General features: G+C 38.6%; 1 protein-coding gene across 2 annotated transcripts in view; it reads right to left on the reverse strand.

Moving 5' to 3' along the window:
* Nucleotides 1-2,737: 2,737 nt before the first annotated feature.
* Nucleotides 2,738-20,537, reverse strand: part of DCUN1D4 (defective in cullin neddylation 1 domain containing 4) — a 71,293-nt gene continuing 53,493 nt past the window's right edge. For both annotated transcript variants that reach the window (XM_024216219.2, XM_024216224.2), the window contains 6 exons: nucleotides 18,610-18,680; nucleotides 15,947-16,038; nucleotides 13,147-13,255; nucleotides 8,302-8,406; nucleotides 7,877-7,979; nucleotides 2,738-7,781 (listed from right to left, as the gene is read on the reverse strand). In XM_024216219.2, the coding sequence (XP_024071987.1) occupies nucleotides 7,726-7,781; nucleotides 7,877-7,979; nucleotides 8,302-8,406; nucleotides 13,147-13,255; nucleotides 15,947-16,038; nucleotides 18,610-18,680 (536 nt within the window). In that variant the 3' untranslated portion in view covers nucleotides 2,738-7,725. The remainder of the gene's footprint in view (nucleotides 7,782-7,876; nucleotides 7,980-8,301; nucleotides 8,407-13,146; nucleotides 13,256-15,946; nucleotides 16,039-18,609; nucleotides 18,681-20,537) is intronic.

Here is a 20,537-nt window from a genome sequence, read left to right on the forward strand (position 1 = left end):
ATTCCTCTCACTGACATTCCCTTGCCTTCCATATCAAGTTCAAGCTACTTCCCCCTCTTCAAGGTCCTGAACTCTGTCCTTTCCTATAGCTCTTACTCCTCCCCCACACCATTTCATTTAGCCTAACCCTCTCAATATTTATTCCATCTATTTCCTTCCACTCATTTTCTTCTATACTACCCTTCTGTTCAGAACAGAATCCCTTTGTGATCTGAAACTCTTCTTCTTCCCATCTTACATTAAATCTGCCAAATCAGAATTCTTCAAGCCTTGCTTGCCCAGTAAAGCTTGATCTACCTTGAAGATTGTATTGGTATAACTTTCAGTTAGAGACGATTTACCAGAAATTATACCAGTAAGCCCTCTCCCTCCCCCCCCCCCCGGCCAATGTGGATAGTTATACTGGTATAGCTTATTCCCCTCCCTGTACAATAATAGACTATACCAGAATAAGGCACCTTTGTATCAGTATAACTGCAGCCACAATATGGGAGCTGTACTGCTTTAACTGTTAACTATACTGGAATAATTAATGCTGTACCTTTATGTTTAGACAAGCTGTAAGTCACTGCATACACTGTTGATACTGGATAAATAGATTGTCCACAAAGAGGCTCCATTAAGAGCAGCATGAGCATTAACCATCTGAACTCTTGATTGAAAACAGAAGTCTTATCCACTGGGGGCATGGAGGAGATCTCACTTTATTAGATGCACCTGCAGTTCTATTTTAGACTATTATTCCAGACTTACCCTTTTCCAGTGATGCAGCCAGACAAGGATTCTCTGAGCTCAGGTAAGAGGTGGAAGGGAAAAGGTGCCATTGCTCTCCCTGTCATGCATTTGTTCATTATGAACAGTACTGGAGTTTTGAGTTTGAGGGTAGGTTTCCTCCAGAATACAGACAGCCACCAGCATTCACACACCATAACCATGCCACATTCTGAACACTCACCTATTTGTCCTAGGTTTTTGATAACTGCCAGCTAGGTTTCCCTGATAATTTGATTTACATGCAAGGTCTCTCTGATCAATCTCTTTAAAGTCATGGAGCTTGATAGGCAATATGGTGTATCATTGTAGTCACTTATATATGAGAGGGTTTTTTGCCTTAAATTAAGCTACATACAGTGAATCCAGATATTATGAAGAAAGTAACCACAGCATCATAGAAATGTAGGACTGGAAGGGACTTTGATAGGTCATCTAGTTCACCCTATGCACTGAGGAAGAACAAAGTATTATCTAGACTATCCCTGACAGGAGTTTGTAAAATAAATGCTTGTAATAAATAATTGTCCCCCAAGCCTAATTGGGAAGTAGCATGAAGATACTGTTGCTACAGAGGACCAAGGCTCAAGTTAGCGAGTAAATATAAGCAGTAGCCTACATTCTGAAACTGTAGAAAACGAACCCACCCTTGGTTATTAGTTCAAATATATCTGAGGCACTGCTTCTCTGGAACAAGTTTAATCACTTTTAAAATAAGTTTGATAAGTGGTGAGGCTTGGGAACCATACCTTAAAAAGCTGCTAAAGATCCAGTAAAGGACGAACAGAGCTCTCAAAGCTGCCTCAACCTTATTCATTATTTTTCTGGTCACTAACTCAAAAACAGATTTGCAACTGCACTTCAATAGTAAAAACTGATTTTTTTTTAAAAATGTATATTACTTTACTGTAGCCTTACAACAAGCAGATACTCTGTTTGAAAGTGGTTCCTTCCAAAGACAGACAAATGTATGTACTTGACTTTTCACACAGCATCTAAAATAAAGTATCACTTACATTTAATACTCCTGGAGGAATTCAGCGCCAAAAAATTAAATTCTGCAAATTTCTGCATATTTTATTTGTCAAAACAACACAATATAACCATGCCACTTTTGATAATTTATTTCAAAATACCTTTCAGCAAGTATGTCTGTAACAATACAGACAACAAAAAAGATTCAGGAAATGTTTTTTGACAAATAGAATCCTTTAAAGGCATATTAATTCAGAACTTTGAGTAATAATTCATTTAAACTACAATACAGAAATGTATTTCCTGCACCCCTCAGAAGTAGTGCAAAGGCCTGGGGAAGTCAGGGGAAATGGAGGAGCTGAAGGAGAGGGATTAATTGCTGGGAAAGAGCCTGGGAGCGAACCTGGAGGTTATTGGGTATGGGTGGGAGAAGTATGGAACAAGTTTTTTGGGGGGCGAGGGAGAGATTGTTAGGGAGTTGGGAAGCCTCCCCCATGCAGATCCTGACCGACTCCTAGCCTCTCCCATTCAGTCAGGCACATCTGTCCCTGTCTCCATGTGTCCCTGAATCCTCTCTCCCCCCCATGTGTCCCTGCACTCCCACTCCGCCACCCCTCATCACTCATGTGTCTCTGCACCCCCACTAAGCCACATCTCCTCCCCCCACCTGTGTCCCTGCACTCCCCTCCCACATGTCCCTGCACTCCCACTCAGCCACCCCTCCTGCCCCTGACCCCATGTGTCCCTGCACCCTCTCCCCCATCTCCATATGGCCCTGCACCCCCACTCCCATTCAGCCCTGGCTCAATTCTGTCACCCCACTAGCTCCTCTGCCCTCACCCCAGTCTTTCGTCCCCCCACTAGCCTTCTGAAACCCAGTCTATGTGACCCCCTGCAGCATCATGTGCCCCACTCTGTCCCCCCCACCCTATATCCTGTGCCTCCTCACCTGGCCCCATGGGCAGGGTGCTGTGAGGAACACAGCCACTGCCCCCTCCCTTTCCGTGGCTGGCTATTCTGGACCAGAGCTGGCTGGCTTCCCTTTTGGTGCCGCAGCAGCCCCTGATGGGCAAAAGGTGTAATTGTAGCGTCCCTCCAGCAGAATGTCTTTTCTTGAGGAGGGGTGGAGGAACCTGCGGGAGACATGAATTCTGCACCTGTGTCGTGGTGCAGAATTCCCCCAGGAATAAATTTAAGCTTACTTGAACAACCCCTTCTTCCAATGTTACCCTAAAATCATTTATGGACTTTCCATGAATAATGTGTGATTTAAGAAATGACCAGTTTCGAAAGATATTCACTGTGCAGTTCCTCTTGAACAGATGAGCTTGGAGAAACTGTCTCTGCATAAAAAAAAAACGTTCGCATTACACTAGCCCCTTACATATCTTTTGAAGCATACAGTATATTCTAGCATAGCAGTATATCCTTTTTAAATCGATTTGCCTTTATATGAACAGTATTAAAAATAATAAGATTGCACAAGTGCCCTTTAGCAAATTATACTGGGACTTTCAACACAGAAATGCTCTGCACTGCTACTAAGCCTAAACACTGAAATTTAACCCAATTTAATGAATCAGAAGAGAAAGAACTCTGAATTACATAGGCATAAATGCATCTTAATTCGGTGTTGTAAACAGAAATTAAACTCAGCTAGGATGAATTTAAGTAGCAGTTCTAGACCAACACCTTGTGTGGCAAGTTCAGATGAGTGAATATTTGAAACATGAGCCACAGAAAAATCTGAAGTCAGTTTCTGAAACCAACACAAATACCGTTTATTTGTGGGATATCATTTTACATTAACTCCAGCAAAACCTAAAAACCAATCAGCTGAACTCAGGTAAGGTGGCATAACAGTTCTTTAGTCAGGTTGAGAGTCACAGGACTTTAGCACACCTCATATAAGATGCAAATACCTAAGACATAAAAGCATTCACAGTTATAGGTTAACTGCTGTTCCTGTAACAGCAGTGTCAGTAGAAATTATTTTGTGATAACACAAAATCAACCCACATTTTGGTCTCATTTACAGACAACCTACAGTTTAGTTGGGTGGATGGAGTCTATACACTTATACAACAATATGAAAGGAGAAAGTATAAGGCTTATAAGAGGTATTTTAGCAGTTATAATTAAAATGAGGGGCACAAGCTAACTTTTAAAGCTGTCTGTATAAACTTCAAGAGTATTTAACAATTTGTTAGGCTTGTGACCAAGGGCCAACAGAAATCTGGAAAAATCCTAGCAAAACTGAGGTATACTTCTACCCCTCCAAAAACAAGGCTGCAGAACATTAAGTCAGTAGCCCCATGCCAGGTCTCACTAACTGATTGCACTAGGCACATCTGTGATGAAATAATGAAACAATGAGTTTGTGATGTAACAGGGAAAACTACAGTTCTCTATGAAAAGAAGTCAAAAACTTAATGATTAAAGGGTTAAAATACACTACATGCATTCATTCCAAATTTGTATTGTAGTTTAAAAAATATTAAAATAGGTTGTTTAGACTGAAAACTGGAGTTGCCACTTTCTTGAATAGACTTGCTTAAAGAAAGAAAGGGGGAGGTTGATCTAAACTAGGCAATAAAGGTAATACATAGGATTAAATGGAGCAAGTTCCTGTCTGTTAGTATTAGATTGTTTTAGTCTATTTGGCAATAGAAGGAATCATATGTGTAAATTTGATATTGTTACGTTTTCCTGTAATTAATATTATCCTTAAAATCTATTAAATAAGGAACCCTAACAAATCCCATCATCTATCGATCTTAAGTATTTATAGGATGCCAAACACTGTAGTATCTGGGTACTAATTTCCTCACTAACCAACTCACTGTCTCATTTCTCTTGAATACCAAATGAAGTTAACACACAGATCATTAAACCTCAACTACACAATTATTTTACATCAGAAAAACGTACAGAACTTGCAACACTTTGCCACAATGATCTATGTCTCAGATTTTGCTTCGAGGCGAAGAAGCTGGCAAATTTTGTGTATCTTCTCCGCAAAACAAGGAATAAGCTGAAGTGCCAGTCATTTCATTACATTTAAAGAAAAGTGTACAGAACAAAAAGCAAAGTGAACTGTTTAGGGAGTTCCCACTGTTTTTTTTTTTTTTTTTTTTTAAAAGAAGGGTAGTGCTTTTGAGATTTATCACTGAAAGCCATGAAGTCTTCTGTTTATCCACAGACCAGATACATCTCAAGCAACAGGAGTGCAAGTTTCCATACATTAACTAGTCAACATGGATAGGCTTAGTTCAGTCTTGGGTCCATTTCTTTTTTTGGCCTCTACACTGTAAATGCCAACAAAAGTGAAAATTATCTGCAGATATATTAGTGATTTGATTTAAGAGGACACCTATTAGAAACTCACCGGAGACTCATATAGGAAACTGGAAGCAGATGAAAAAGTATGTATTTTCAGTCACTATTAACCTGTTTCACATTCAAACCAGTTCCTTGGGCCCTGCTCCCCATGAACTGTATGCAAAGCAAATAAGAGCACTATATCAATTTACCCAGCACAAGTAACCGTAAAAAGTGCATGTGTGAGGGGAGGGGTTAATTAAATTTTAGATTCCGTTAAACACAGTTAAATCTGCAAAATCATCTGGGTGATCTGAACAGATTTCTGTTGACCCTGATTATGACAGTAATAATGTATAATGATTACAAGTTTCTTTGGCTTCTGCCTCCATTATTGGAAGCCAGATTATTCATGACATATAAAATTAATTATGCAACAAATCTTGTATTTTAACTGTGCCACTGTGCTAAAAACTTGTCTGGAATTGTAACTAGCCTAACATGTAAGAACACTTATAGGGTTTTACCTAGTTTTCTAGCAACCACTATTTAGCCTAATTTTACAAGCTATATTGCTTCCAAGTTTACTTTTTAAAAGAACTAAACCAGTAGCTCCACAGATATTTTCCCTATGGCTATACTCACTGTAATATATACATTTACATTAGAAGTCTTATTAAAACACGTGTTTTAATAAGAGACTTATTGTAAACATTAAATACCACACACCATTTAATTACTGACTTGTGCAAACTGGCATCAAACACGTAAATCATGTTATAACGTAACAGCTTACAAACAGGCGACAATTATGTATGCTTTGTCACTATGAAATTTTAAGATTTCTATTTGTTTTTTAATCCCATGACAAAACATGGTGGGGGAAGGCAGTATATGCATTTTACCATAACATGATTATAGATTTTGTATATGCACATATACTGGATATACATACGTAACTTTTGTCTTAGGTGACTGAATTAGGGAAAAAACAAGTTTAAACACAAAATGACCACTAATAGCAAAGGAACTGTGACTCTGGTCCAGAGCAGCAAGATTAGGATGCTTTTGGTCAACTAGGCTTAATTCTGCACACACTGAAGTGAACAGGAGTTTTATCAGTGACTTTAGTAAGAGCAGAATAGGGCCTTCAGTACAGCTGAAAATTTCACATTCAACATGAAGTACTTTTTTGGATCACAATCTAGAAAGGTTTCAAAACTGCTAATACCTTTAAAAATATTTCTGCAGCGAAGTAATGTTACTGCTTTATTCCAAAATATTCAGTGGCTGACTTTGTTAAAATATACCATTTTGGGACCATGTTCACAAATCCTTAGGGACCAAAGTATAAGTTTAATAGCACCAGAAACTATGACAATCTATTTAAAAAAAATTAATACTGATGTTATTTTATGAAACGGAAGTCCAAGATGACATGACAAAATACAGAGCTTAAAACACATCCCAGTCACTCATTTTCCTCAAATAAATGGCTAAAACTTTCCTATACAAATAATCAAATTAATGAAATTAAGAAGTGGCCCTTACTAATGGTATTGTATATTTAACTCCTTAATGCTGGTGTTTAATGTGCCCATTGCCTGCAATGGACATTTGGCCAGGAAAATCCAATCCCCAGCATGAAAGTACTTAAGCTTTCACTATTCAATATAATTTTTACTTACTTAGAAACACAAAATTATAGCATGGGAAAAACTAACTAAAGTTACAAACAAAAACTAAACATAGGTTTAACTGTTGGCTGGGAATAATGAGCCTTAATTCCGCAGCTAAACACTAATTTTAGATAAAAAGTTTAAATTTCACTTTGTAGCAACATAGTTCGAACAGTCTTGGTACACCAAAAATAAAAGGAATATGCCAAAGGCAATTTACAAAAGTCTAAAACCCATTTTTAAAAGGTACTTTAATTTGTTCACTTGTACCTATATTCAAACTACTGCAGTTTTGACATTAAAAAGCCAGGACTTTCTTCTCCAAGTGGAAATCATCTGTGGCATGTACAACTATTACAATTTTAATAATAATAATAATAATTAAAAAATACATCAATACTTCTTACTAAACAAAAGTGATGTTTGACATATGCCTGTGAAGAAAATCATAATGCACCTCTCCTTGTCTCAAAAATTGGCATCTTAAACAGTAAAATTAGAACTGCCAACAGTTCCTCCTCATGATAACTATGTTCAAACAGACTTAATTTTGTTTTCTGAAACGCTACATTTGAGACCGAATGAAAAACAAAAACTAGAAGTTACATGTTCACTGAAGGTGACTAGAAATATGCCACAAAATTATTTTTACAATACATTTCTCCAGAAATAATCCCTAGGTGAAGCTTTTTTATACACATATACAAAATTTAGACAGCAATATACACATAATCACAGTGAGGATGCTGGCAAGCTCACCAATCTGTAGTGTAAATACAAAATGCAAAGCAGCCTTCAAAGAGAACAATGCTACACAGCAAGCATAGCTGGCCTGTTAAATAGCAAACACCAAAAGTTCCCTGCAAAAGGGATACAGTGCAAGAAAAGCAGCATGCGCTTTGATACAAACAGCAGTTTATGGCTAATGGTTGACAACTGTGGTAACAGTGACTCTTGAGCGGCTGTGCATAGTAAACTCCTATGTCATCTGTTTCCCTTTATACCACTCCACAAATTCATCCAACAATACTGGCCCTGTAGGGAGATATCAAATAATTATATTTTACATAAATCTTGGAAGAGGGGCTGCAGGAGTAGGGGCATATGGAGAAAACCGAAGGAATACTTACATGCTCCATCTTCATCATAATTACTGAGGTCAAGGTTAATTGTTCTGCTGAATTCTAGCACATTACACCATTGGTCCTTGTTGATAACTTTGTATTTTGATTGCTGTTTAAGATAAGAAGTGTAAGTTACTAAAACAAAGTTGGAGTTTACAATGTGAAAGAAATCACTTCAAATTTGCAGGTTTTTAATAGAACTCAAATGCAATAAAGGATAATGATTGAAGCTCTAAACCAATGGAAGGTGTAGTTTTAGGGCTTGGACACTGCATTTTAAGTGTTATGAATTTACAAAATGACAATTTTGAAAATAAGCACTGAGTCGTATTTCAGTAGTCTACTAGTACTAACATCATTAAAATATTAATATTTCAGAGAAAAAACAAGTAAAACGTGAATCTGTTTCAAACTGAAACTTTGTTGTATACCTCTAGGAACTGGTGGAATACTGGAAAAAGAGGCCACGTTTTTCCCAATAGAAGTCCTAACATGCACTTGGCAGTATTTATGTCTAGGCTGCGCTGGTCCTTTTCCTGTTGGAAGGGAAGAAACAAAGTTAAAATGTTATCTCAATATTACTCATTTGCACCACTGTTCACTCTTGGCACATCATGAAAACTACTGCTAAATTGCAGGCAACCTGTATATTAAGCACTGTATTGTTTTAACATATACAACAAGGTAAGACTTCCCAATGAAAACTCTGTTTCTTTACCGTTATTGGCCATGCTACAGAAAGACCAGTTACTTTTCATACTAACTGTAGTTCAAGGATCCCTACTGTAGATGAAGCAGCCACTCTTGGGGTACAATTTCAGAACTTTCTGGAAGGCAGCAGCCACTTAAGAGTGAAAATCTGGTCGACACATGGTCTTCTGGGTGGAAAATCAGCCTGCTCTTGCCTTAGCTTTGCTTCAACCACCTCCTTTATACTGCTTAAGATGATATTGCAGAAACACTTTTCAGTGACAAACAAGTGTTTACAACACCAATTTAAGATGCATTTATGCCTATGTAATTCAGAGTTCTCTCTCTTCTGATTCATTAAATTTGGTTAAATTTCAGAGTTTAGGCTTAGTAGCAGTGCAGAGCATTTCTGTGTTGAAAGTCCCAGTATATTTTGCTAAAGGGCACTTTCCTGTTATTGCAGTTGCTTAGGTCACCTCTCTGATATTTTGATTATAATATTGACAAGTTGGGTGATTCTATCAATGGTCATTATCGCAAGTTTTCAACATTTCCTGGAAGACCTGGTCTTCGCCTGTAGCTTCCTCAGATTTTACATTTTTTATTTTGTCTTTCATTTTGTGCCATGAGATGTTATCTCTAATTCTGAGTGTGCTCCTGGCAGACCAGGTGCCAGCTCAGGTCAACGTCCCCATGTCTCAACTGAACACTGACAAATACATAGCTGGGATCAGTCTGGGTCACCTGTTTGTTAGAATTATTAAAACAAGTATTAGAATTCTAAGAATGTATTTATTTAGTGTTTAGATTTTATTGGATGTTTCTGAGTTCTACATGCATTAATCTCACTTATAACATCTGTATCCCATGCTGTAAGGCAATATTTGAACGGTTACATTGTGAGCTCCTGTGACTCTGTAAATGACCAGACAGGAGAGAGACATTAATTAGCATGAAGGGCTGATATTCAAGAGAAGATGTTACACCCTTCCCAAAAGGAAAGTTCCCTCAATATCATATGATCTATTGTGGGACATTGCAACCGGAATTTCCCTACGTACCATCAACAAGAGGACAAAAGACTTTTGTTCTGCTTTCCTCCCTGTGCAGATGAGTAATGCAAATGGACTCCTCCCATCAGCTGTGTTTGCAGCTCCGAGGATATGAGAAGAAGAGAACAAAACCCCTAACACGAAGTAACTGATTATCTATATGATACTCGGACTCTGGGCTGGCTACGTGTTTCCAGGAATAAGCAAGAGATCCTCAGCTGCTGAGCCCGGGTCAGCCCTAAAGGACATATAGAGCCTGCTTATTATAGAAGCTTCTATTATTTTTTTGAAACTTAAAACTGTAACTCATTTGTGTATATAGGTTTACCTGCTTTAATTTGTAAATAACTCTCTTGTTTCCTTTACCTATTTCATAATTTTTTATATAGTCATTGTAGGATTGGTTACAAGCATTGTCTTTGGTGTGATATCTAAGGTGCAGTTGACCTGGTGTAAGTGCCTGGTCCTTTGGGGCTGGGAGTAACCTGAATATTGCTGTGATTTTTGGTGTAAGGGATCATCTATCACAAAGGTATGCTACCCTAGATGTCGAGCTAGATCCGAGTACCCAAAGGGACTGTCTGTGACTCCTTGTTAAGGCTGTTATAGTGTCTGAGGAGTTCACTTGATAGCTGGTTGGTGAAATCTAATTATAGAACTCACAACCAATTTGGGGTTTGTGCCCTGCATTCTAACAGTTTGCCTTGAAGTTGGTACTCATGTTCTTGAGTCACTGCAGGCAGCGTTACACTGGATGCTTAATTTCTTTATCAAAGTCAATAGTTTCTTGTGTTGTTCATCTGTTTAGCACCTCTTGAAAGTGCCTGGCCAATTGCTCTCATTTCTTTTTCTTTTAAGGTCCTTTCTTGTATATTCTTAATAAGCCCTCTGGCTGGTGAAAATTTGCCAGTAAGAACTTTGCTGAGTTGATAACGTGTTTTAATATTTCCTCTTTCAGCAGCCACTTCAGTTTCTTTGGCGATGTTATCCATGTACCTCCTCTCCTTTCTTCTCGTGCTGTTTTTCACTACTTTGTCCTTTGTTTTATACAGATATTTTGCGGTTACTTTTTCTGGAGATGTTTTTGAGGAATGGATATACAGTAGAACCTCAGAGTTATGCACACCAGAGTTACGAACTGACTGGTCAACCAGACACCTCATTTGGAACGAAAGTACACAATCAGGCAGCAGCAAACAACCCCCCTCCCCCCCCCCCCCCCCCCCCAAAAAAAGACAAATACAGTACAGTACTGTGTTAAATGTAAACTACTAGAAAATTACATTAAAAAAAAGATTTGACAAGATATGGAAACTGTTTCTGTGCTTGTTTCATTTAAATTAAGATAGTTAAAAGCAGCATTTTTCTTCTGCACAGAAGTTTCAAAGCTACATTAAGTCAATGTTCAGTTGTAAACTTTTGAAAGAACAACCACTATATTTTGTTCAGAGTCAACTGGCTATACAGTCACTCTCCTTTTGTGGTCCAATGAATAAACGCAGACATATTTATGCAAAAAGTTTGGTTTTGTCAAGTCAGCATTTTCTGATGGAAAAAATGTGTCAAAAAAATTCCAAACCAGCTTTATATCTGAGGAGTTCCAAGTTACTTGATCTACGTTTTTGAGTGAGAATAGCATTCCATCAATTATGAGTCCTGATACTAAACACAGTATTACCAGTGCAGATTTTGTATTTGGAAGAGTGAAATCAGATCAGGATGCCTATCTAACATGTATTGAGAACACAATTCACAATCTTCTGAAAGAGTTATGAATCAGTATTTATATCACAGCCAGCTTTTGCCACATCAGGTTGTTGGGTTGTGTGGTGGGTGTGTGGTTTTAAGAGAAAAAAATCTAATGCTTGTCTTGACAAAGATCAATATGTGGCTCAGTGAAGGAAATTCTGGCTTTACGCTGGACGTTTTTGTCACATGTTCTCTCCCCTCCTTCATGTACTGTAACGGACTTGGCATCATTCTGCTTTTAAAGTTCATTGTGATGACACCGTACCTCCTCTTCATTTAAGTGTTAAAGAAAAGCTGTAGCCCATTTTGTTGAATAGAACAATTGAGGAGTTCCATGATGATAAGCGTACAGAAAACATTAGAGAAGAAAAATAACTGGCATTCCTAAGTCTTGTATCAACCTTATGAAGAGTATCACTGGGGACACTGATATTCCTGTGAGTGTAACGAATGTTACTATTAGACTTTGTACATTTAAAGATTAGGGTTTTTTTCCTGGTTGAAGAGCAGCTCTCAGCCTGCTTTAACAGTTTAAATAACTTATTTTGGACTCCGTTATTGCTCAGTGTCACAAATGTCTGACTTTTCTGCAAGATAGTCACTAACAGGCACAGGTTCAGAAACAGCAATTATGAATTTCTTTTGAAATACAAGTATTTTATCAGATTTTTTTTAACCAATATAGCTGTCAACTGCTATACTAAATAAGATAGGTGAAGACTCTCTAAAAGCCTTCAAGACATTTTCTCAGATAAGTGTGCAAGTTTTTAAGGACTGGTGTGTGAATCAGTAAGTTACAGTTTAACCCAGGGGTTCTCAAACTGGGGGTTGGGACCCCTCAGGGGGTTGCGAGGTTATTACATGGGGGGTCACGAGCTGTCAGCCTCCACCCCAAACCCCGCTTTGCCTCCAGCATTTCTAATGGTGTTTAAAATATATTTTAAAGTGTTTTTAATTTATAAGGGTGGGGGGTGTCACACTCAGAGGCTTGTTATGTGAAAGGGGTCACCAGTACAAAAGTTTGAGAACCACTGGTTTAACCCAATCATATGCAACATATCTGTCTATCTTAGGTACTCATTACCCTGGTATCTAAGTGCCTCACAATCGTTAATGTATTTATCCCCACAAAATCCCTGTGAGGTAGGGAAGTTCAATGGAACCCCAATTATCCAATCTAATTGAGACTGGGGCCAGATCGGATAACCAAAAATCCAGATAAAACGGAGAATGGGCGGTGGGGCTTGGGTTGACAGCCCAAGACTCCCGCTGTCAGCCTCAGGTAGCTGGTGGTTTGATTAATATGGAAAGCCAGATAATAGAGGCTTGGTTAAACGGGGTTCTACTGTACTATTCCTATTTACAGATGGGGAACTAAGGCATAGAGACCAGGACACTGATCCTAAGTGACTGAAGTCAATGGAAACTGTCATTTACTTCAATAGGCACAGAATCCGGGCCCAATTGACTTGTCCAAAATCATACATGAAGTCTTTGGTGAAGCAGGGGATAGAACCTGTAATCTACCGCATCCAAAATGAACACTAGCCACTGGACTTGTCCTTCACCCCCCACTTTTTTCCCTCTGCAATGCTGATATTTGACATACATAGTATCTGGAAACACACAAAGTCAACTTTAAAGAGTGAAGATTTGTGTGCGTTGGAAGCAATCTTACTTGGCATCCTGAGAACAACTAGTCCCAGACTTGTAGCTGTTGTATGTGAAAGGGAACCCACAGAAAGCAATAAAAATAAAAGTCAGACTGAGTCCTGAACTACTCACCCGTGCAAAATCAAATGCATATCTATAAATTAGCTTAAAATTTGTAGGCTCATTTAATAAGGATCTCAAGTAATCCAAGGAATTTCTCAGTTTCTCTGTTGCATCACATCTACAAAAAAGAAAAGATTTTAATAATCCAACACTAGATTTTCATCTGAACTTTTAGAAAAAGATATCCCAAATATCCTTAGTTTTGTCTTCATTCCCCCACCTCTATATGCTTCCTCCATGAAAGTTAAATACACATCAGTGGGCTTATCTACACAAGAACATTGCACCAGTTTAACCTAACATGTGAATGGAAATTGATTTCTTTAAACTGGTGCAAACCCGTGTGGATACACTTATCTTGGTTTAAGAGTAGGGTTTTTTTTTTTTAAGTTTAAGTTGATTGGGAGCAGGTTTAAGTTAAACCTAAATAAGCCAGTCATACTGAAGTAAAAGCATCTGCACAGGGTTTGCACCAATTTAAAAACTGATTTAAGTTACACCACTGCAATTTTCCTGTCCTTACAAGGCTTTGACTACTATCACAATATTGCAGTTATTTGACAGTTATTTATAGACAAAAATCTATCCTGAATCACAGTGTGGCTTGAGAGCCAAAAAGTCTATTACTGATATGATCTTCTCGCTGAGACAACTACAAGAGAAATGCAGAGAAAAAAAAAGGCCCCTTTACAAAGCCTTCATCGATCTCACAAAGGCTTTTGACCTTGTCAGTAGAAGCGGACTATTTGTGCTTCTAGAAAAGCTTGGATGCCCCCCAAACCATGATTCGGTCCTTCCATGAAAACATGTATGGCACAGTCCAATATGACTGCTTAGTCTCTGAGGCTTCCCAGATTCATAGTGGGGTTAAGCAAGGTTGTGTATTTGCCCCAACTCTGTTTGGGATCTTCTTCTCCTTGCTACTGAAACAAGCTTTGGGATCCTCAACTGAGGGAATCTACTTGCACACAAGATCTGATGAAAAGCTGTTCAATCTTGAAAGACTCAGATCTAAAACCAAGACTCGGGAGGTCTTCATCCAACACCTCCTCTTTGCTGACGACGCAGCAATGACCACCCACCCAGAAGCCTATCTCCAAAACCTCATGAACAGTTTTTCCAAAGTCTGCCAAGACTTCGGGCTTACCATAAGCCTAAAAAAGACTAAAATAGTGTGCCAAGGAGTTGAAGAAGCACCCTCCATCAAGATCAACAACTATGAACTTGAAGTGATGAACAAGTTCACGTACCTGGGGTCCACTATCCCAGTCAACGTTTCACTTGAAATGGAACTCAACAACATCCGTACTGGAAAAGCCACCACAACAATGTCTAGACTTGAGCAAGTGGATATGGCAAAACAATAAACTGACAGAACACACAAAGTTCTGTGTGTATTGTGCATGTGTTATCAGCACACTTTTGTATGGGAGCGAGGCATGGACCTTATACTCTCATCACGAAAAGAGGCTCTAGGGCTTTCATATGAATTGCCTTCATTGAATCTTTGGAATCTCCTGGAGAGACAGAGTCACCAACACTGAGGTGCTCAAACAAACCAGCATACCCAGCATGCAAACACAGACGTCTTTGCTGGCTAGGGCATGTGTGCTAAATGAATGATGAGCGCAGCCCAAAGGTCATCCTTTACGGCGAACTGGCATCTGGAAAAAGACCCAAAGGACGCCCACAATTGTGTTTCAAGGACATGTGCGAGACCTCAAAGAAATGGACATGGATGTGGATAACTGGGAAGATTACACTCAGGACTGCAGCTTTTGGAAACAAGATCTTAACAAAGGTCTCACAGTTACGAGAGGAAGCAGTCCAGCTTAGCTAAGGAGAAAAGAACTCACAGAAGGCAGAGCCCAAAGGATCAAAACATCACCTTTAAATGTGAGAGATGCATCAGAGATTGTTTCTCTCGAGTGGGTCTCTTCGGCCACAGCTGCCATAAAACCAATTGAGTAAATTCTTTACCTCTCAGGGGCGCATATGCATGGTCTCACGAGACTGAAGATGCCTATTACTACTCATGTGTTAAACCCTGCATGCTGTAACAGCCTGGCAATATGGCCTAACACATCCACATTGATTTTGAAACTTTGGGGCTTGAACAGACTGGTCCACTCTAAAATGACAGAAACATATCTGGGGTGTGTGATAAACCAGACTTGCCAAGAGAAGCCCCAAGAGGAAAAAAGCCTGGGGAGGAAGCTTGGCTGAAGGGTTTCCTACAGAAATGCATTTGGAAGTAGGTACTGTAAGGAACCAAGAATGTCAAGGAGTGACTGAGAATCCTTGCAAGTAGTCTGCATGTGGGAATAATTTGTGTGAACAGACTAGAATCCAGAACAGTCACTATGTTTGAGATTCAGCGTTGTATGAATAAAGCAACTTCAAGGAGAGGTGATTTTGGTTAAGACTTGAAGAGTTTGAAGTCTTATTTGGAGTGGGCTGAGGCAAAAGAGTGCCTGATTACAGATGACTTGTTCCTTCAGTCTGGAACATATTAACCCCCCCTCTTCACATGAGCATTTTGCCCAATGTGCAGACAGTTTAAGCCATGAGCCATAAGTCAGCAAAGTATGCGCAGCATAACTGCAAGAACACATTGTTTTAAAGACGTCTGCAAGTGAGCCATGCTTGCTGTAGATAGTCAAGAATAAACATTTATGTCTAGTTCTCCAGAGCAGAGTCTTCCACTTTGTGTGCTAAACCAACACGTCTTTTTGGACAAAAAATTATTTGACATTATTACATTAACAGCAGCAAAATTAGGACTTAGAACCTTTTAAAAGACACTTACTGCAGCGATGTCATTCCTTTTAACCATTCTTGCAATGTGAAATAACCCATGTTTTGTGCATCCAATTTCCAAGCTAGAACAAGCATAACTACCTATTTAAAAAAGAGACAATATTAGGATGGAGGGGGACAACAGATTTCTTGAACAGTTATTACTATTTGCTTGCCAAATCCTTTTATTCAGTTTAGAGTAAGAGCCATTCAAATATGAGTGAAACAGGCAGGATGTTGAAACTCCTACTACTGAAAAATTAAAATATTTTTTTATAAAGTTCTACAAATTGAGTACACTGCTCATTTATTCAGAAACACTTCTGTATTAAATTACCCTTTCTACCCTACCTTTCAATTTGTTAAGCCTATGTACAAAGCCCACCAAACTACATCTTTAAGCTTTGGAGCAGGAACTGTCTGTACAGCATCTAGCATGACTGGGCCCTAAAGGGTACGACAACACTGCTATAAAAAACAAGAAGAGCTGAGTCTCAGAGCCCAGGTCAGCTGGCTTGGGCTACGGGGCTATAAAACTGCAGTGTAGATGTTCGGGCATAGGCAGCCCAGGCTCTGAGATCCTCCCCTCTAGTGAGGTCTCAGAGTCCAGGCTCCAGCCCTATCCTCAAAGTCTATACTGCAACTTTATAGCCCAAGCCAGCTGATCTGGATCAGCCGAGGCTGTGTCGCAGGTCTTTTATCACAGTGTAGACATATCCTAAAACTCTGCTGTAATACAAACAGCAATGACTATTTACATAAAGAGTGGTCCAACTCTTGACTCCAACTTTGAAGTAATTTAAGGTGATTGAAACTCTCCTTTACCTAGCTGTAGGTAGGATTTATTACAGCATAAAGGCTCTCCTGTGAATATAAAGTTTGTCAGTTATTATGGTTCTTCAAGAGAGCATTACCTCTGTGTATCTCACTTGTGGATTGTGCCTCCCAAGTGTTGCAAAACTTCAGAAAGCTTATTAAACACTACAGCTGTGGCTCAACCAAATGCCCTCACACATGAAACATTTGGAGCTAAAGGCTATATAAAAGGGCCATGTGACCCCAACTCCTTCCACTTAATCCGAGGGTCTCATGAGGGAAGAGCTTTGAAGAATAGTGTACTGGTAACACAACTATGCAGAGCCAACATCCTCAAAAATCATAGTTACTGCTAATCTACTATTTTTCTTTATGGTGGTCACTGCATACTCCCACTTGGGGGAGTCTACCATGCACCACAGGAACATGGGCTGGTAAATTCTAATTAAACAAAGATTGCAGAATTGTTCTTCTACAACATGCATGAAATCTAGATACCAAATCTAGAGAGTAGTGTCAAGCAAATGTCTAAATCAGTCCTACAGATTTTCAAAATGGAAATATTTCAAGGCTGCAGCTGCTGCTGCCTTAGCCCTAAGAACTTCAGGTACTGTCACCCTAGGTAGCATATAACAAATCTGAGTACACAGTCTAATCCATTTAGGATATGCTTGCCCTTTGAGCTAAGTTATTTAGCCCCTCCTGCCGCCTGCAGGACCCAGCTACATTCTAATTTTAGTACACAAGCTCTATCAGATCTACCACAGGTATGTCTCCTTGAGCTGAAATTGAGACCTTCCAGCTTGAAGTGTAGGCCTACCCATAGATGCTGAGTGAAAACGGCACTCTTTGAAATGAATGTCAAAAGATACAAAAAACATAGACTAATTCCTAAGTAGCTTAGTCCTGTCCAAACAAAAACTCAAGACCTTTTTGAGATCTCTGGTATGAAGCTTAGATTCCCCAGGTGAGAAAGAAGGTTTGGAAAAAAAATACCAGGAGATTTAGTTCAGGAACTCAGACACCACTTTTGAGATACATTTGGATAAAGTGCAGGGCAACTGTCCCTGGGAAACAGACTGGAAGGAAGATCAGACATTAAAGCCTTTTCTAAAAGCTATTAATGCAGTTAAAGACTCTGTTGCTAATTACAATTACAATAATATTTTCCCAAGAGCTCAAAAGTTGAGTCCCACCATGAACCACAAGGATTTAGTGAGTTATTACACTACAAAATTGAGTTGTGTCTTGTATTTCACACAAATCTCTTAGTACAAAATTATAATTTTATCTAGCCAGATTTAATGCTTTAAAAATCCCACAAAAGTCAAGTCAAGAAGCCAGACTGTCCTGTTTTCTTGTACATGACAGGTGTAATATGTATGAATTTTAAAAGGTCTTTTCTGATTCACAAGACATTCCTGACTGTAAGATATACATGTTTTCTGTATCACTTGTGTTTCAAAATCAGGTGGATGAGATTAGCAAATTTTCAAACAGGACAATATTTCCCCCCTCAGAACTATGAAACAAATATATGAGCCCAATAATGTGCATACCCAATTCATTTCTAAATTAAAACTCTAGGATAGTTTCAATTAAAATAAACACTAACTTTTTGGAAGGTTTGAGCTTTCAGAGGTTAATTTACCCATTTTCAGTGAAGGCAAGTGATTTTAAGGTGTGCCATGCCAAAGCAACAAAATAAACCTGCCTGGTTTATGCTTCTCCATTTAACAATGGTTTCTTCAATTTTCCATTTCAAAATGTTTCAAACTTGGATGATAAAAGATTAAGAGATACAAGCCAGGCTAACTTTGGTGTCTTAAGCATATTTTGGGAAAAGCATAAACTTACATTTTCTGGTTCAACTCCGATATCTTCACAAAATTTCTCCATGCCTTCAGGACCTACAACGTCATCAGTCCCTGCAGTCAAATGACATTTCACAATATTGTTATTTAAATTAAAATTTACTGAAAGCACATCACTGCTGTAAAAGAGAAGTGTTCATGCAACATAAGCTGAACTTCTGTAGAATTCAGTTTTCTTTTTGACATACACAAATATTTACCCTTTACAAGAAGATATTAAACTACGCTAAAAGTTTACACCTCTGGCAAGGCGTAAGAAGAGAGAAAGAAAATATCAACACTAGCCTTCATTTCTTTTTTAACTTGTACCACGGTACCCAGTAATTGCAGCAATTGTGAAAAGTGAATAAGGAAGGTACTGCAGGACAAAGACTTCTGAAACTGGCTCAGTACCAAAGTGCTGCTATACTGGGTGAACTGAACACAGTGGTTATTGGAACTTTCTAAAGGCTCAAGCCAGGAAACAAATTGGTTTAAAAGTTATCTTAATAGTAAGCAGACAATAAATCTTAGTTTTATTGGAATGCAATAAGTTTTTTTAAAAGCAGAGAATACAGCTAACAAATATATATTATACTTGTATGGGATTGACACCCCCAGAACCTAATGCACAATTTACTTCTTTATATTAACAGTAACTATCTTCTCTGGGTCATTTAAAAAAAATCTGAAATAAGATTCTCATGCCCATTTTTATTCGCATTGCAACAATACCATTTCACATCACATTATGGAGACTTCACATACACAACCCCCCCATAAAACCCTGCAAAGTAATTGCTATGTAAACAGGCTTCAGAAAATATAACAGCAAGAAGAGCAGCAATCAAATCAAGACTCTACTTCACAATCTCTGCAATACGTGATGCAATGTGATTTTTGTGAAAACTACTAGAGGCATATACAAGTAATAGTCAAACAGGCTTGAAAAAACAAGGTTTTATAATGAGAACAGCAGCTGATCCTTCACTATTGTGTTATAGTCAATCTTATATCAGTCTTAAATATTCAGCCTTCAATTTAGAAGTAACAGGCTTTTAATTATACACCTTTCCCACCTTTCTTTCTCTATCTTCCCATTATCCCCCTCCCCCACAATTCAGCCACCTCAAAACATACAACAGTTAAAAAAGATTTCTGCTATTTTTTAAGGGAAAGTCACATTAGGAAAAGGGCAGTATCAACAGTGGGTTTGTGTAAAAGAGAAAAACCTATGAAGTAAACATACAAGATCCTCATTTGAAAATTTGTTATCTAGGAGTGTTATAACACCATGAACAAAACTATACCCCCTCCTCCCTGCCTTCTTCTTAGCACCTTTGCAGATGCAGCAAGTGGAAAACCAAAGTTCTTTCACACACTGCCATCCGCTCATCCTTCTTTCTACTGAACTCTTGCCAAGAATGAGTTATTCCAGTAGTCAGAACAAGAATAGAAAATCCAAACAGCCATCAAGAAAGGCACAGAATCTGGCAATAGGGTGCCTGCCTTTCTCTCTCTCTCTCTCGTCTGTCTCTCTTCTCCCAACCTGCCAGACACAAAGACCTCAGACTAGTTTGGTTCCTATAAATCATGTTTTGCTTTAATAGCATCACCATCAAAAATTAAGTGGTAATTTATTAGCTGTACAGATGCCAAAAAGGAATGGAGATGAGAATATTTAATATTATGCATCCAAACCAGCAGCTGCAAAAAGAAGACTACGTAATTTACTACCTAAAGTTCTAGGTATGCTTTCAGAGAAACTGCCCAAGGTCCCCATTTCTCTATCTACCAGCTATTCAGTTTCCCCTTCAGTGTTCTTTGCAGTACTGTACTATAGAATTATTTTCTCCCATTGCAAATAGCTTCCTTTAGGAGAGTTTTGTGTATTATACAGCAAAAATAGCAGGTCACTGCCTGTATGTTGTC

This window comes from Terrapene carolina, unplaced genomic scaffold, assembly GCF_002925995.2.
Source record: "Terrapene carolina triunguis isolate 2854851 unplaced genomic scaffold, T_m_triunguis-2.0 Scaffold66, whole genome shotgun sequence".
Taxonomy (NCBI): Eukaryota; Metazoa; Chordata; order Testudines; family Emydidae; genus Terrapene; species Terrapene triunguis.